General features: G+C 43.3%; 2 protein-coding genes across 2 annotated transcripts in view; both read right to left on the reverse strand. All coding sequences in view use genetic code 11, as the record gives it.

Moving 5' to 3' along the window:
• EGR_03519 (Multiple PDZ domain protein) overlaps nt 1-14,576 on the reverse strand; it is a gene marked incomplete at both ends in the record, with an annotated part of 28,704 nt that extends 14,128 nt beyond the window's left edge. Inside the window, 13 exons of the mRNA XM_024492768.1 lie at nt 243-629; nt 904-1,350; nt 1,558-1,755; nt 2,572-2,943; nt 6,161-6,439; nt 8,861-8,940; nt 11,908-12,021; nt 12,238-12,813; nt 12,911-13,043; nt 13,249-13,337; nt 13,414-13,733; nt 13,890-14,212; nt 14,523-14,576. Of these exons, the coding sequence (XP_024352901.1) occupies nt 243-629; nt 904-1,350; nt 1,558-1,755; nt 2,572-2,943; nt 6,161-6,439; nt 8,861-8,940; nt 11,908-12,021; nt 12,238-12,813; nt 12,911-13,043; nt 13,249-13,337; nt 13,414-13,733; nt 13,890-14,212; nt 14,523-14,576 (3,372 nt within the window). The remainder of the gene's footprint in view (nt 1-242; nt 630-903; nt 1,351-1,557; nt 1,756-2,571; nt 2,944-6,160; nt 6,440-8,860; nt 8,941-11,907; nt 12,022-12,237; nt 12,814-12,910; nt 13,044-13,248; nt 13,338-13,413; nt 13,734-13,889; nt 14,213-14,522) is intronic.
• A 439-nt stretch (nt 14,577-15,015) lies between these two features.
• EGR_03520 (hypothetical protein) overlaps nt 15,016-18,019 on the reverse strand; it is a gene marked incomplete at both ends in the record, with an annotated part of 4,489 nt that continues 1,485 nt past the window's right edge. Inside the window, 2 exons of the mRNA XM_024492769.1 lie at nt 15,016-15,230; nt 17,782-17,821. Coding sequence (XP_024352902.1) covers nt 15,016-15,230; nt 17,782-17,821 — 255 coding nt within the window. The remainder of the gene's footprint in view (nt 15,231-17,781; nt 17,822-18,019) is intronic.

Raw genomic sequence — 18,019 nt, forward strand, 5'->3', positions numbered from 1 at the left:
GCGATGAACGAAACTGTCTTTCAGGCCTTAGCTTACTAGGTGAAGAGGCCTTCTTCCCTCAAACCTCTTTTATTGGAGAATTCGACAAAAGATCAAGCCAACAGAAAGACAGAACGCGTGGAGAACCACAACACTTTCGCATGAATAACAACATGCCAAGACATGCCGATAAAACCACAGTCATCGAGGTGAACAGAGAGGCGGGAGCAACAACGGCAGCAGGGGCAGCGTGCACAACCAACCTCGGTGTCGCGCACAAATTCCAAACTGGCCAACCAGTCCTCCGAGGACTGACTCAACTCTGACTGCTCCAAAAAGGTATCTATCGATTCTAGACTACTGTAATCATCGTCTTCGTAATCACGATCGCATTCCGCTAATTCCACACCCTGTGTCACCACCATAACGACAGGGAATTCGCACGTGGAGGCAAGATAGAGGACGCTTGAGGAGGTTATCAGTACTTCGACTGTTTCTACAGGTGCTGTCACTTCTACCAGTCCTTCCAGGGACATCTTGACAAAGTTCTGGAGGTATTCAACTAGAGCCGAGGATACCACCTCCTCCACAATGGCCTTTACTTCTCCGGTGTATTCCAGCACTTCGTCAACCAGACGTCGAGCGACTAGCTGTGGTGAGGACATTGTGCTGCAACCCCACAAGTGCTTATCTCGACTGGTCACCACTGATCGACAATAGAGGGGACGTAAGCGGATTACAGACACGTAACCTGCTACCATGCAAGGGATGGGGTTAATTAACAGACAGACAGCCTATAGCATTTACCATAATTTGCATGCCAAATAAAAGAGGGTAAAGAGGAAAGTGGAGAGAGAAGACTAATAAGATTAGTTGAAAAGTGGCGTGTACTAAAATATGATTTGATTTCGCAAAATTCTTTACCTGCATGGTACCGGGGTCATCGGGATTGGAGACAAGAGCAGTGAACTGTGGTGAGGAGGCAACGGTGAGGGGCGGTGAGTTAGGTACGAGGGTCATTTTGGCAACTCCGATCATGGTGTAACCGAGCGGAGCGTTGTGGAGAGTGTTAGCGGCTTCACCAAGAGTGGCACGAGTGAGTTTTCGATCATTGACGAAGAGCAGACGGTCACCGACGTTGATTCGACCATCTAGATCAACGCAGCTGCCTCGTGAGATAGAATTGATGATGAGGAAACTACCACGATGTGGAGTAGTATCGGGGGAGAGGGAGCTACTTCGACTAATGGTGGCGAAACGACCTCCACCTGAATGGTTCAGGTCGCCGGCAACAGTGCGACGACGACTGAGAGATCCGGACCGCTTTAGCGTACTGCTACGTCGTACTGTGCTTCTATCGCTGCCCATGCCCTAAAAGTGAACCAAGCAAATCGTAGCCACTCAAGCCATACTAGAGGGTGATGTATTTTGAAAGATATCGATGACAAAGTAGCGTAGATGTTTCTTAACATTCAATAATGAGATTCAGAGCCATTGTGACGGGAGGCGGATGCCAAAGACACCGGTACATGTGAAGATGTGGAAACGAAATAGAGATCATTTCAGCATTTAAGTTACTTCATCGTAGACGGAGATGGAGAACCCAAAGTTGGGTTTGTCCCGACGCAGCATCACAATGAGAGGCACTGTTGACCAAGTCGGTTTCAAGGCCACGTGCTCGTCTCTGAGCAGTGCGGAGACCGGGGGGAAAGCGCCGATCACGCTACTCACACTTGATGATGCTGCAGTCGACTCTAGTGACAACAAATTCGGATCCTAGAAGTGCAAAAAATCACGTTTTAATACAAACCAAATGGCAAGTGATAGTAATTAGATCCTTATTGTATAAAAATGAGTGAAATGGTAATAGACTCCTTAAAGAAACCTCGAGCATAGATCTACACCGCTTAAGTGTCAAAAAAAGATTACTTCTTTTCTGTATAAATCAGGAGTTGATGAATGAAAACGCCTAATCACAGTTTTGCATTGTTAAAAAGAAAAGAAGATGAACAAATGACACTACTGAAGTAGAGGTAGGCACTCAGAGAAAGTGAGCAAAGGACAGAGGATGTTGGGTTAGTTGCTTGTGTGCAACTAAGACTAAAATAGGCCACCTAAGAAACAATATCATAGTAATGGAGGAGGAAGTATGTCCCCCCCCCCCCCAGCGGGGTATTTACTGCTTCAGAAAATGCTTCAGCGAAGTCACATTCCAATCACAATACGGGAAAAGATTGACACAGGGGTAGATCTCCATGTACAAAGAGACTAAAAAGTAGAAACTAGGGCTGAAAGTAATGTAAGCAACCAATCGCCTGACTTATAGATACATACAGCATATTAATACAAAGTTATCTGCATGCTACTAAAATAGAAATTAGTACAGAAAACCGAGGGACAAAAAATGCTGCTAGAGAGAACAGACAAACGCATTTCAAAACGTCTGACGAGTTATACATGCAGTAATATTATATTTATGTACCAAAGAAGGTGAAATAAGCAGGATAGAAAATTAGATTTAAATAAGACCTGACGAAACCGTGGCAGAATATGGTACCAGCTTGAATATGAGTAAAAATAAATAGACCTCACCTTAGGAGAACTGCTTTTAAGTTCATGGAGGGGGCCGTCGGACTGTGAACGCCCAATCCACTCAGATATCTTCAAATCCGGCGGATGAGATGGGAGAGCTACGGGTGAGGGACCTGTCCAGGAGCTATCGGCGTCGTCCATAGCCGTGGCCACGGATCCGATCTCGCTAGCGGCGACATGCAATATGGTGCCGGAATCGTTAAGAGTGTCATCGAGGAGGGTGGAGGCACCATCACCATCACCAACACCGGTGCCATTCGTGTCTACGCACTCGGGCAAACGCGCAATCACCAGTTCAATGTGTGCAGGCAGACAGCGAAGGCAGCGGACTACCTCGACGTGCGAGTGGCCATGCAGTCGGTAACCGTTCACCTACATTCGAATTTGAAGGTTTTACTATTGGCTACATTGAAGAGGCCAACTTTAGTAATTTGTCCATGATCACCATCAAATTGGGCAATAAACTTCTGCACGAAACAATAGCCGACTAAATGACCTATTCAAAACAGGAGATTTATGCTAATGAGTAAGCGGAGGGTGAGGGGACGATTCCAGTAGTACGACCACGCCAGCCATTAATTCGACCAAATGCCAGTGGATGGTTATGTAGTGTTACTGTCGTTACTTTATTAGTTTCCTTCTGTTTATGCTACCAAGTTCATGAGGGGTGTCGATTACAGTAAGAAGTCCACCGTAAATACCAGTTCAAATATAAGAGGCTACAAGGCAAATGTAGGCGCATTGACGTCAATGGCCTAGGGCCTAATCGAATGGACAAGTTGCGCTAACACCGATCTCCGAAACGCGGATTCTTTCAATGCTTGAGGATATACTACTAATAAGCACTGAAACCAATTTCAGTAGCACTTCTATCGTGACTAATGAATTCAAGGAAAGAGAAGCTCATTGCAGCCGCTTTAACGGATACATGGGAGAGGTTGACTTCAAGGGCATTTACCAAATCGCAGATAAATGATCTAAACACAATAGTAGACTCAATGACATCGGTGTTCTATCTGAACAAGTGGCTATTTACCACAGAAAGTCGATTTCAACAGCACACCTATTCCAACCACCGACTTGTGAATATCACGATCTACGAGACCTACATAAATCAGCAAATTAATACTGCTACGCACCCAAAGGACTGCACATCGTGGGGGCAAAACCGGTTATTATGATCAAGAAAGAACTTGAACTAACCATCTGCATTACAATATACGCTGATCCAGGTGTTTACACAACTGAGGAATTCGGTCACCGGCATATAATTATTTACAGAATCAGGAATAACAGTACGAAATCCAATTTTGATTCAGGCTACATCAGTAACATAATTTGCGTGGAAAGTCTGCGTGGTGTGAACCAGTCTCAGTCAACTACTTCACGAATGCGGGCTGCAATAAATACACCGGCAGGACAAGGAGCTGGTTGGACAAATAGATGGACGGACACTTTTTGGCACGAGAATTGGACAACCAAGTGGCAGAAGGGAAATCACTTATCTTGCTAATTACCTTTTATTACCATCAATGTACACATAAAACTGTTTAAAAAATTAGAGCCCTTTCGGGAGAAGCAAGGGCTTAAAAAGCGATGATCGTACAGAGCTAGCGGAACGAAGAGATGCAACCATGCAAACGACAACGAATGAATAATCGCATGCGGCCTTGTGTCACCTGCAAAAAAAACACTGCTCCGACCGAAACTGTGAGTGAGAACGGTAGCTAACGCAATTGTTTCCTGTATTAATTATTTCACTGAACCACGCACCTAGCAGACTGCGACTAAAGGCACATTTTAAAATCTGTTAACAGCTTCGTGAGCTGCAGGCATCTTTACTACCGGTGAGCATGAATGAATCATCACGACCATTAAGATGGCAAATATTCGTCGTCAGGAGGAATCAAGACACGCGAAATCTGCTTGATTAGTTTCACCAGACTGTATCTTAAAATTGCTTGAAAAATTGCCTACTAAATGGTCACTGAGGCCTTTTAAACTGTCAGAAGTGATAGCAAAGTGTTTGCTACCGGGACCGGTATCCGATGCAAGTCGACAACTACAGCCACTGATATGTTGTACCGCTCCAATGTGCCATCAACACTTGCACTACCATACTGGTTATTCTCAGATCAAAAATAAAAAGGCATACATATAATTTACTTTCTTATAGTTTACTACTCTATTTGCGATGCACGATCCAAAAGAACCGGTAGATAAACTGGTGAGTAAATTGAGGAGGAAGTGGTAAGTATACATTTGACTGCAAGAGTTCTTCGACCTTCGCCAGTACTGACGCCATCTCAGTACCGTGAGACTCTGTCCATTACCTCAGCCTCCGAGCCCCTCTTTTATATTGGCATGCATTATTTCGTTCTCAAGTATGACTCGAAACGTTAAAAAAGTGTTATTCTGTGCCAAAGTGAAGAGGTAAAACTTGGAATGTGAGAACTGGCAAAAGGGTACAGAGAACAGAAAGTTGTTTTGGAATTTCTGGGAAAAAGCAAAGGAAAAAGTCTCACAGTACTGTTAATTATTCACCCGGGGTAGGTTCCATGCAGTACAGCTCGAAAAGTCGTAGAAAATGGTACAGGGTGGGAAAGATTCCTGTACTCATAGATTGGAAAAGCACAAAACTTTGTCGCTGCTACTGATATCAGGTGTAAACCAAATTCCGCATCAATTTCGGGAAAGACTAAAGTGGAATTACAAGTTTCCACTGATAACGTTTGTCCAAAAAAAGTAGGGTATGTTGACACTACGAGTGAAAGTTCACCACCAATCCTATAAAAAGTCTCCTTAGTAAGCTCTCAAATTTCTTTTCGAAAGCAAAAAAGGATTAGGGGACTTTTGCACCTGATTACTTCACTCCCGGAAACTTGATCGCAATGAGGAACACAAGCTGCTTGTTAAATAATAAAGGCAAAGCTAACAAACCTCAAAGCTATGGGTGAGGAGCTTTTATCTATATAAACAAAATTAGAAAATGCCAGTAAAAAGAAAGAGAACTAGGTCGGGAGATCATGTTCAATGCTCCACGTGTTCCACTGGTCTAATCAAAAGCTAAAAAGGCAGTCCTGAAACTAACACGATTTAATGGCAGTTCTGTAATAAGAAAGCTACAATGCTCTAGTGAGCTTAATGTTAGCCTTTCATCTAGTCTCATGAACACACCTTCACTCGCCTACTAAAAAGTAAAATGAGTAGGAGGAGGCTAACCATATAGTGACTGTAAAGCCCCGCTTATAATAGCAGCTATCTGTTCGACAGGGAAGGTTTACATTTGTCTACCTAATAAATGTTGAAACAGTTAGAAAATTAATAAGAATTGCACTCGAATTAAATGTTCCAAGTGGGAGGGGCATCAAAATCTGCACTTGCAAGAACCGTTGCCGTATACTCGAAATGAACCACTTTCGCATTAGATGTCTCGAGAAAAAAATTAAACTCTTTGTCTGCCTACCCCGTGTAGTTAAGTAAGAGGCAAACAAGATTGCAATAAAATGCCCCGAGTCCGAAGACTGATTCACCTTTTGTATTATCCTCCTACCTACTCATCAGAAAATTAAGTAGTAGCGGAACTCACCTGTAGAAGTTCATCGCCTGGTTTGAGGCAGTCTAGATTGGAGAAAAGGCCGCCGGGCAAAACGGTGTGGACAAAGTGTCGCGAAGACACTTCACTCGAAATCTCCGCTGGTGATTTAGCAGACGCTGCCGTCTCGAGTTCTCCACCATCCTCCGACTCCCGTTGTTGCGCCGGATGCGTAGCCGACGTTGGTGGATTCGCCTTTGCTGCGTCGAGGGTGGATCCGATTAGAGAGATGCCCAGTTGACGTAAGTTCTTTGGACGAACTACTCGGATTACCTGGAAGACAGTGAGTTAGAATGGAAGGTCAGATTGGTCCCGAGAGATTCATCAACTGCCATGCCGCTCGAGGTGAAGACGTTGGTTAAGAAGCAGCGTTTCTAGTCCTCCAGCAATTCGGATGCTACGCAAGGAGCATGGAGGTCTCTTCGCCTTCTATTCCCGCTTTACTGGTTCTCCGGCACATCCATACGTTCATAATAAGGCTGACCAATATGGAGAAGGTTTCAGTAAAGAAAGATTTATCAGGAAAGCTGAACCATGCGAGAAAAGCTTAACGCGCTGTTCAAAAGCGGGAAGCTTTCTAGGCGTCGGGCGTGTACATATTGCTGAACGATGAATGCATTCACCGTTTCAGTGATAATCGCCCACTCAAAAAGGGGTTTCCACACCCCACAAGCAGGGAGCAGAACCACCACAACCAAAATCGTCACTGATAGATACACGCAGGAGCGTCGTTGAAGGGTTTACACATTTTTAATGTCTTACCGCGGCTAGATATCCAATCACAGTATTGTGTTTGAAGTCTTTGGTTTTACGTCACCATTCACAGAAAGGTCCTTACATCACTGCATGCCATTTTATACACACACACACACACACACACAGTGCCACTGTTGCTTGACAGCTTGATGAACGGTCAGTTTGACTTGAGGCTGTCCTCGTATTGTTTGAGTTCAACTACTGACAACCTGGAATTCCGACTGCATGGTATTGATAAACGTTTGCGGACTCTCAGCTACCAGAACGTATTTGGAAGTGCTATACACAGGCTTTGCAGTTTCATTTTCACATCGTGTGGTTTCACATTTCCACAACTGAGAAACCACAAGGCTGAGGATAATGCACGGTGTGAAATGACTTTGTAGCTCGCGCATGCCGTTTGACAAGGAAGTTTGGATGAGTGAAATAATAAACAGAGCTGAGTGATAAATGTGGCCATTCAAAGTTGTCCTGGCCATATTTGGCTGCTAGAAAAGTGTATAGTGACCTCCCATTTGTAAATAAAATCACTTTAACAAACCAATCAAAATGTGTAAAGAGCAGGAGCCCAAGTAGGTACTAGATAACATTCTGTGGAAAAGCGGCTTAACTACGTTTGAAGTGTGCGACAATGCCTTGATCTAATGAAGGCGTCTCTCCGCAAAATATGCAAGCAAAAAATTTGCAGCATCACCAAAACTCCCTTCCTTTAAAATTGCTCAACCTCTTCAGTTTCTGGGGTCTTCCAGAGGATCCCTCTCTTAAAAACTGCAAACGCCCATCTTATAAAATTACTCTACGCAGATCAAGTTTCATTTGAGCAACTCGTCACCGCTTGCATCTTCCAGTCTAACGCATCAATCGTAGCCAGTCCATTCTCCAAAGGAGGGATCTGCTTCCAGGACTTTATAAGTAGCTTCTCCAAAGAGCACTTAATGAAGGGATGACTCAACTAAATCTGAACTTTCTGGTACGTGAAAAGTGGAGATGTCCTCGAAGTCATTCCTACTACTTCAACCTTTCAACTAGTTAACATTGACAATGAAGAGAACTTATTCGCTTACTCCTTCGTCTCAGTTTACCTTGGGGGGAGGGAGGGGCGGGGGTTTCGTTCACGTCATCTGGACCCCCGTTTGACCTTAACAGTTGAAGTCACTAATCCCAAACATCCCTCTATTCTGCCTCGCAATGAAAGCACGAAGTAAAAGGCGCTGACATTACCAATGACAGGAGGTGATACATGTTCTGCGGTTTACCTCCCTCCATTTACCTCAATCATTCAAATCAAACCATGAGCATAAGATCAGTGATGCAGAAGACACCACCCATTGTTTTGCCGCCTCAATTTGCATAGCAAGGCCTCCCCACGTGATTTTTAAGTTTACCATTGAAACTAGTACAGTGCTTGCGCACGACTTCTGAAGTTACCTACTGCAAATAGTCGCAGTTACTTCGCGTTATCATGAAGTATTCCAACCTCCCTCTGCAACAGTATTACCATTCACCAGATTTGCCCTGGAACATGTGTCCCGAAAAACCCATTATTCTGATTAATTATCTTTTACTCACCGAAGAGCGTTTCTTGGCAAAACGATTCGTGTTTCTCCCTAGCGTAATTAATATTCCGTCCAAATCCTTGCATACTTTTGCATCTCAGACCACAGTGTATTCATTCTGGAATCTCAAATCGCAGGTACTATCATGAAGCATACATTTGTTGCTGTATGGTTTCCAACAACGTTTGACCTCCGATTTGGAAATGGAAGACAATGTCTCCTAAGTGGGTAAACTTAGAAAGTCCTCAACAGGGCTATTAAAGCAAGAATCTCCACGACCAAAGAGCAGACATCCTTACTTCGAAAATCGTACAGCATTTAAATGCATCTAGTGAATTTCAAGATTATATATAACTGCAAATTTCATTAGTCACCAGCTTACCAAGATATCCTTTCCTAGTCCAACAATCGGCGTCCACACGTCCACCATCAACTTCACCAACTCCGGAGTTATACGTCCAGCTTGTTGACAAAAAAAGAGTAGAAAAGAGTGATTGATTTGTAAGCGTTACCGCGGTCACTACTAGATTCTCATGAGAAAACCGATTACCACAGCCGCCGGGGTTTTCATTATTCCAACGACAGTAACACTTGAAATATCAAATTAACCAACTAAATTACTGCCTAAAACTGGAAAAGTTGTTAACATCACATTAAAAACAAGATCCTACAACCATTTTGATGGCTTAAAATCTACCACCGTTTTGCAACGCAGGATTAAGCGTGACCGGTTATCCACAAACTGATAAAGAACACGTGTCCCATGTACGTAAAGTGAGGACTCGGGTAGAAACCAGAGCGCTGCATGTACGTGATACCGGTGATGAAATGGGATTCCAGAGCACTTGTCTGTGCCAAACACATCCCGATTTACACAACGAATATCTGGCTTCGTGGCCTTATACCGCGGTGAACTTGAAATGACCCTTTTGGATTAACAATTTATTGGTAATGATATGGCGTACATGGAAACAATCTCCCAGTGACCGCACTGATTCTCTTTTTCGTGTTATTTATGACCTATGGTCACCGATATTAACGACTCACACATTCGTATTTGAGATTTTCATGTGGTACTCGTGAAGCATCTAGTCACAGCTACTTATGAGCGATTTCAGTAAGTGCCACTGTAAATTGAGCACAAGCATTAATTTTATTCTGGATTAGCCTGAGCCCGCATGCAGATTTAAGTGCTGACAGCTTGCGCAACTTAGTTCGTTCCAGCGATTAGAGATGTAACAGACTGTTCATCGAATGCTGCATGCATAAACAAACGGCCGCTACATCGTTTGTGTGCAATTGACTGCGCTTGTAAACTTAAATCACAAAAAATGTTCTAGGTATGAAAATTCAGTGGTGAAAGAAGTAACAAAACCATTTAGAAAACTCTGACCCTGAAGTGATGATGAGTGTTTGGACCGAGTCGTCAAAAGCAAACAGACAAACAAACGAATGCAAGAGCGCAAGCTGGCACAAAGGTTAAGAGATGGCAGGCGTATCGGCCAATCATGTAAAAAAACCAACGACAGGTGACTTTGATGCGCAAACAGACTCTTCTCACCCACAGGGCAATTTTACTTAGCGTGGATACGGTCTACACTGCCTCACCCTAGACATGCTGTCAAGACACCCACCGTCAAGCTAAACTGAAAAAGGGCAAGTGAATGTCCAGTTTTGTGTGCAAATTCGAGTGGAATTCACTCGAAGTAATTACATCGATGTGGTGAGCCGCGCCATAAACACTAATTCCATTAGTCATAAAAGGCTTATGTCTCCCGAGTTATTAAATATATTCTGTCAGAATCGTGTTGGTCCTGTTTCCAACTTACAAACTAGCCCTTATGTTAAATTGTAAATAACAACAACATTGTGTCGAAAACAATTGGATGATTAGGATCCAGTAAAAGAATCAAGTAAGACCGTGGGCGTAGCGAAATAACTGACAACAAACAAAAATCTTGTGAACAGACTTTATCCACCTCATCAAGTTGATGATGGTATTATCATAACTTTAAGGTGGAACAATGGCCTAGATAGACGGTTGAGGAATAGCAAACAACGAAGCGTTCAAACTGAAGTCTCCTTACATCAGTTAATAAATTTAGGGTGTTTATGTACGGAAATCGTATGGAATTTCAAATGTTCCCAATAAAAAAATATATGTAACGAATCCCTAAATCACACATCCCTATTTCAATTCTCGCGACTAACAGATGGTATGTCTACGCTAGAGAAATCTGAGACGACTCCATGTTATGATGAATTTAGCATAGAATTAACAAGTACAGTGAGTTTCAAGCACACGGACGTTAAAAAAACAAATAAAAGTATATATTAAGCTAAAAATATTGGCGAAAAGGAGGAAGTTAAGAACTGGCGAAATAGTCACGTACCAAAATACAAAATTGATCGTTCACGATATCTGTTCTTGTTGCGAGAGTTCGCAAAGCTAATAATATTTGTAACGTAATGCTTCAGAGACTTTTTTGCCATCTTCTAACCAAATTTCTCGCTCCTGATCTGATGAATATGTCAGAATTAACCTGACCACAAAAATCAACCCTATATCACGGACGGGTCCCACTTGATTGGTCAACTGGCAAAACTTTAATGCGCGGGTCTTTTTTCACAGACTTAAACGAAAACTGCGCATACTATTTGAGAAGTTCCATAGTAGAACTTCTTGTATTAGACCAATACCAATGTTACGAAAAGTCCTACTATTAGTTGCTTAATAATGATTAACTGGTCTTTAAAACAAGCTCTGCCAAGAATCAGACCTAACTATCCTTAAGAACAACACCCAATAACCCCTGTTCAGAGATAAACTCCTCATGCAGAGCTCTATGATGGCCATATATTTTGCTTGGTTGTGTTTCTAACTAGGTGAGTACTCTGGCCTCTACCGGTTGTGCTGTCGCGCCGTGTCCCATAGCTGTGGCCATTCTGGTGTCCTTTAAGCCTAGCAAGTTTATGTTCTTTCAAACTCTTTTGGCTTATTACAACTTTGGCAAGGCCAAACTAGGAATATTTTGTTTGTTTAATAATCTACAATAGATGAAGTGGTATTCGTACACTCAAAAATTGTAATCACATTCGGTAATTTAAGCATATTAAAGCGTTCTAAATAAATCATACATCACGGCACAACTTTTATGGGTATGGTAGAAGCACAACCACACATAATGAAAATGAAAGATTATTCTAGTAATTCCTATAATAAAAGTCTAGTTCCTCTAATTATTGCGCTTAGGTAGAAGCAATTTTCAGCTCCATTCCCTTTATAGTGGGGGTGATTTAATTAAATGTATTAAAGCTGACGCAAGCAGTATTCATTTAGTCTTCTTCTATTTACGATGCTACGAACATGCTGGAATCGCTTAGTTTCTAGTTTTGCCAAGGGGCTACTTGAGGCCCTTGCCATCGTACCCCTGCCGGGCGGTCCGGCCTCTGGGTCATGGCGGTAGCTCTCTAGTCCTTCAGCATATCGACTATACACTTTCTGTCCAAGCGCTGTCTCACACTCGGCTTCATTTAAACGTTCTACTTTAAATGAAACCACAAAATTATTTGGGTTACCTTTGAATGCGATAAACACGAACTTAAAATAAGAAGAGTCTTAATTTTCGGCTCAAAAGTGATTTTACGACCCAGAAATTTTTAAATCCAAGTGATGGTCCCATGTCATATCAGCTCCGTTTGACAGCCAAGGTGATTAGAAGCATGCTTTAAAAAATTATTGCACGCGGTGGAACTTACCGTAGTGCACCGCGGCCCTTAGCTGATTTAACTCAAACCGTCCAATCGCCATGCTTGGCCTCGTACGCACAGGCGATTCCGTACTACTAGACAACTCAATCTCATCCATCTCATCTAGAGGTGAACTGTACAGCGTCATGGAGGCGGCTGCAGATGAAGTCGTCTGCTCCTCCTGCAAGCCTGAAGGCGTCGGCGTTTGTTGTAATTCTTCAATATTCCCATTGATTGATACGGAAGAGGAAGAGGTAGATACTGTCGATGTTGCTTCCATCAGACTGGCTGCAGATAGCATTGGAAGGCTCTGGCAGGTCGATGGACCAAGGAGGTCTCGTATAAAGTCGCTGGAATCCTCGGAATCCTCTGAGTTTACCTGTGGCGTTACAAGAAGCTCACTCTGTACTGGACAGGCTCTGAGGGGTTTGAGAGTTTTGCGTGGAATACAAAGTGCTCCGTGGGACTTTGATCCTGTCGTAGTGTATTTTCGACGTGATCGATGCCGTTGAGGTCGTCTACGGAAGCCACCTGGAAGAGTTGCCGATGTCTGCCGAGTTCGTGAGCGTAGTGTGGAGGAAGAAACTGTGAGCAAAGTAGGAATGAGAGGGTGTACCACCTTAACGCGAAACTCAGACGTTACACGGGTAAAGAGTTAACCGCTTCCCATCGAAATGCCTACCCAATTGCTTGAGCTGTTCACAGACGCGACCAGAAGTGTGTCGGAGGAAGGTCAGGTGCACGACCGGACCAGCTGTCTTGAGCAAATGTGCCGCAGCTTTGTTGGAGAGCGTCTTCAGATCAATCCCATTCACCTTGATGGAATGGTGAAAGGCAAGATTAGTGTCGGACGCATCTACCGAATAGCCCTTATTTAAGACAATAAAATGACATCAAAGGTTCTTGTGTGTATGTATATCTCTATTCTAGACGGATTAACAAGAAGTAAACATGAATCAGCATTCAATATCCTCGAGATATCCGAAATGCACTGCGCGGTTATGGCCGATCTTGACATACCTTGATAATCTGGTCGTGTTGTTTGATTTTACCCGAAATGCTAGCCAATCCATTAGGTAGGACATCCTTCACGTAGATTCCGGTTACAGCTACAAAAAAGAGGCGCAAATTTGCATGACTCGAGGCGAAACAAACCACAAGCACCAGTGTTAGAGCATCAAGCACCTCTATCCTTATCTTTCTCCGACACATATCCCACGATAGTGAGCCCCAGGCTACAATTCTGGGCTCCAGACGGTTTTCTTAATAGCACGGAAAACTCTACGCTGTCCTCTGTTGACTCCCCTCCTCTAACAGCATCCTCCACCTGCAGCACTGGAGAAAGTATTGACGTCTCCGCGCGCTTCTCCTCATTTGAAGGTGGCATCGTCTCCAGAGGAACTTCAGGAGGCGTCTTCGGGGTTGTTGGTGTGAGTGAAGGCAGTGGAAGCATGAGATCGGCTAGGCAGTCCACCGATTCATCTAATGTCTCCGTTGGCACAATGCTTAGGCAAAATAATGACTATCAGTCAACATCAGTGGTAAAAGTTTAACCACAATAGATAGAGAGTTGGAAAGTTGGATTTCGTGAGTATATTCATTAAATCCCATTTCTTATCCTCATTACAGGCAAAATGCCTAATGTGTGGACAAGAACCAACCAGAGGGGACCGAGGGGTTGTCGGGCCTTAACTTGTCGACTTTGCTCCTCGAAGACGGCAGCCAAGGTGGTAGGACTGCCTTGAGCGGGTCGGGCAACCAAAAGGCTGACTGGAAGCGCGCTTGATATGTTAGTGTTGGCGGTGTTGGTGGTGGCAGTGGAGGTGGAACTAGTGCTCGATGTGGTGTCTGCAGAGGCACCGCTAAGTGTGTAATTGGAGACAACGGACTGTCGAATGAGGCGAGCTACCTGATCGGGACTCAAACCGCGGGTGGAAACCTCCCCGACCCGCAAAATTACATCACCTGGTCGAAGATTTCCCGTCTGAAGCACAAACACACAACAACTATTTCGGTTTTTCAATCAGCGTCTATGTTCAGAGGCCTGCAGCCCTTTTTGTGCTAGCAATGGTCACCCTCTTTGCGTACCGCTGTGGCCCCCAAGCACTTTAAAGAAGACTCCGAGTTTTGCGGGGGATGCTACTGAATAACTTTTAAGTAGTTTACAAAAGTGAGTTGACCATTAAGTGATTTGTGGAAAAAGAAGAGGAGATATACCTACCGGATCGGCGCTCCCCCTGGGCACAATATTTCTCACGAGAACTCCTGTGGTTTTGTTCCCAAGGAGACCAAACCCTAGGCCGCTGTTGAAGTCGTTTTGAAGACAGATCAATTCTATTTCTGACCATTCAGAGTTGAGCTAGAAACAAGGTTTTGGGACCAATTTTTAATATTACAATTCTTAATCGGAATCATGCTTTAAAAGAATGTCGTTTATGAACCAATGTATGTGGGTGAGTTACAACCGAAGTATATCGCAAATCTTCCCCCTGACCATTATTTGCAATGATATGACAAACTCGTAAATATTTGACCCATTTACGGCCTAATGACCCTGATTATATTTTGTCCTTCAAGGCCGAACGCGGGAACTCCGCATTTTGATTTTTTAATTGCATTTTGACTAAAGTTATGGGCTGTAGAAATTTAAACACTTATGTCCAGTCCTCACATAAGTATAGAAATGACCAAATGGAAAAGTTTCAATTTTCACCTAAAGAAGAATTTGGCCTTTTATGCTTTAAAATCCACCTCCCCTCTGATTAACATTTCACTCTTAATAACAAACTATGATATATTGTGTGAGATAAAACAATGAAAGTTGGAGATATCATTTGACGTTCTTGAGAGAATCATGCCAAAGTCAATAAGAAACTTTTTAAAGAAAACTAAATTGAGAAAGGTTGTAAACTCACCATTACAGAATTGGTTTTGAGGTGGAAGCCATGCACAACCCACTGGATTTAAATAAAAATACAATTCTTTTATCAAAAGACGCTGAACTTTGGTTGTTATTTTAAAATGAAAAAAAAAGGTGGAAAATATATATGTGGTGTAGGTGAGAGCCCAGTCACTAACCGGCCAGCATTGAGGGCGAAATTGTTTAGAACCGCCGAGGAAATGCGCTGCTGGCCAGAAATCACTTCAGCCAATCAAAATTGCGCTTCCTGTTTCCCCAACTCAGCCGACCAATCACCCCACGCTCGCAGATCAGGCCCTCATTGGTCCACAGGCGAATCGAAGAGGGTCTACTGGCCTGGGCGGAGTTTTAAACCTGCTCGTGTTTCGTCGACGAACAAGTAACGATTGTTCAGTGCTTCTTCCCCACGTTTGTAAAATGTAAATTTCCATGCTCAAAATGATTTCACATCGATGGGAGTCATTGGTGGATCTGTCATTTTTTCCCCTCAAAAATAGCATTTCACTTGCAAATGGCAATGAGGAGTTGATATACTATAAGTTATAAGAGGAGTCCAAAGAGTAAAAAGAGTGGCCCTGCAAATCCTTGTTCGAGAGCGTCTAAAAATTAAATACAGTTCTGAAAAATGTAAAAAGTCGTGAATTTTTGGGTGGGAATTTCGATCACTTAATATGACATTTGTTTCCGTGCTTTGAGGACACAGTTTGCATCGAGTTCACATGAAGCTCCGGTTTCCTTACCTGGACTCATGTGTCACTAATACGTGATACGTACTCCTTGTCAGTTTGTGCTTAACCGGTCGCACCAAATCGTGTGTCGCTAAATGGTGGTCGCTTAGCTCTCAGTTTCAGTAAAGGGTTCCCTTAGGTCCTCCGCCATTGTATCTTCATCGGGTGGGTTGGTCTGCCAGCCATGCTATTATCCTCAAGTCCTTTTGTATAGCGGCAATGCACATTCTGTTCGAGCATGATGTCTTCTTTCGCTTAAAAAAAAGTCTCGAGGCGGTGCATTGACAGCAGCAGAAATCGAACCCGATCTTAATGGACATTTATCCTGATTTCTGTCCCAAAGTGATAAATCGTAGCGTAGTGACTGAAGTGCATTTGTGGAGGATGGGAAAATCGGTGACCACCCTTAACAGAAGGGCTGCAAATGACGTCCACCTTCGGCAACTACCCCAGTCTCGTAGTCTGCAAGCTAGTAACGAATCAAGCGACAATACCCGTGGTAGTGAATCTCCCGAAATTTTCATTACGGAGCTGTCTGCCATGCCTGTATGAAGGTGTTAGTTACGTGAACCCGCGATACCTCCTCCACCCCCCTCCCCTAGCTGGGTAAAACCCAAATAAATATGGCCTGGCAGCGAGGACGGTGGTATACGCAAAACCCTGATCCCAGAAAAGCGTGTTCAATCCCTTCATTTGTTGCATGACTCTGTACCAAGGCGACGGACACGCGTGATGGCCAGCACATTCCCTGCCTCCAAATCCATTTTCCACGCAGGACAAAACTCCCTATCCAGTAGAATTTCCAAAAAGGGAATTTGATGACACCCAAGGTTATCTTGCAGGTTTTTTTCTTACAGCGCCAATTACGTTGTGATGACTGACTTGGGGGGTTGACCAATCGGAGCGTCAAGGCCGCCACTCAAAAAAAAGGAGAGGGACAATGGCATACGTTAACTGTTTGTTTAACTCTCGGTTTTAGTGACAGGTCACCTAGGGCTTTGCCACTGTACCTTAGCTAAATGAGCTGACCTCCGCGTCATGCCAGTGGCCCAAACTGGAGTATTTCATCTACTTTTGCCTTCAGGTAAGTCTCAGGGCGCTACAGTAGATGTAAACTGATCTCGCTATAAGGATGTTGATCCTTTTTCCCATTTTCTGAATAGCGATCGAACGAACTAATTCGGTATTCCAAGTTTTGCGTTGGTTGATTTTATCCGAGAGAGGCCCCAGCATATTTGGGTGATAGGATTTTTCGTATAGAATAAGAACTACCAGCTACTTTCTTACTGCTAATCAAAGCTGTCAGACGGATTAATAATGCAAGCAAGGACAAGTGATTGCCAGTTGACAAATCCATTGTTCTGGTGGTAAGTAGGGGCGGGTTATCATCAGATTGCAGACAACAATAATAGACGGTACCCATTGTCTATCCTTTTTTGCAATAAAAGCTGTCTCTTCTGGATTAAGGTGTAGCCTTTCATTCTCCCCTGCTCCTACCTTATACCTACGACCTAGTTTGACATCACTTGTGAAATGGCCAAGCAGCGGTGGAATGCAGCACCCACATTTCTACAAGTAGGCGTCCATTTCTGCGTAGTCGCCTTACTAAGTCCCACTGCTTGACAAATTCACCACCTTTTTGCGTCCTGGAAGATAATCAGTGACTGTAATGCTTTATTTCTCGTTGGGTCTTCTTCCATGTAGCAATAGTACATCAGTGTATCACCTTTAGGGTTGCTTTTAATGTAAAAATGACAGATAATAGATAAAGATAAAGTAGCTTAGGAAGTTAATTCGGCCGCAGAAATACTACAATAGTAAAGTGATTCCACCCAATAAAAGGAGGCAAGGTTGCGGCAAAATGAAGAACCGATCGTGAAAGGGACAATGACTTGGCGATATTACTTTTTAATGAAAGATTATAATCCAAAAAATTATTCATGTGCTATAAAAATGAAATGAAAAGCGATCAAGCTTAACAAGATAAAGATATTGAAGCATGAAATAGAAGCATCAAAGATCAAGTAAATCTGCTAATAACACGCCATAAAAAAATTTAAAAATGGCAAATTTCTCGAAGATTTAAATGGATCGGTGAAGACAAGCTGGATGGATGGATAGAGGATGGATGGATACAGGATGG

This window comes from Echinococcus granulosus (genome assembly GCF_000524195.1).
Source record: "Echinococcus granulosus chromosome Unknown EG_S00018, whole genome shotgun sequence".
Taxonomy (NCBI): domain Eukaryota; kingdom Metazoa; phylum Platyhelminthes; class Cestoda; order Cyclophyllidea; family Taeniidae; genus Echinococcus; species Echinococcus granulosus.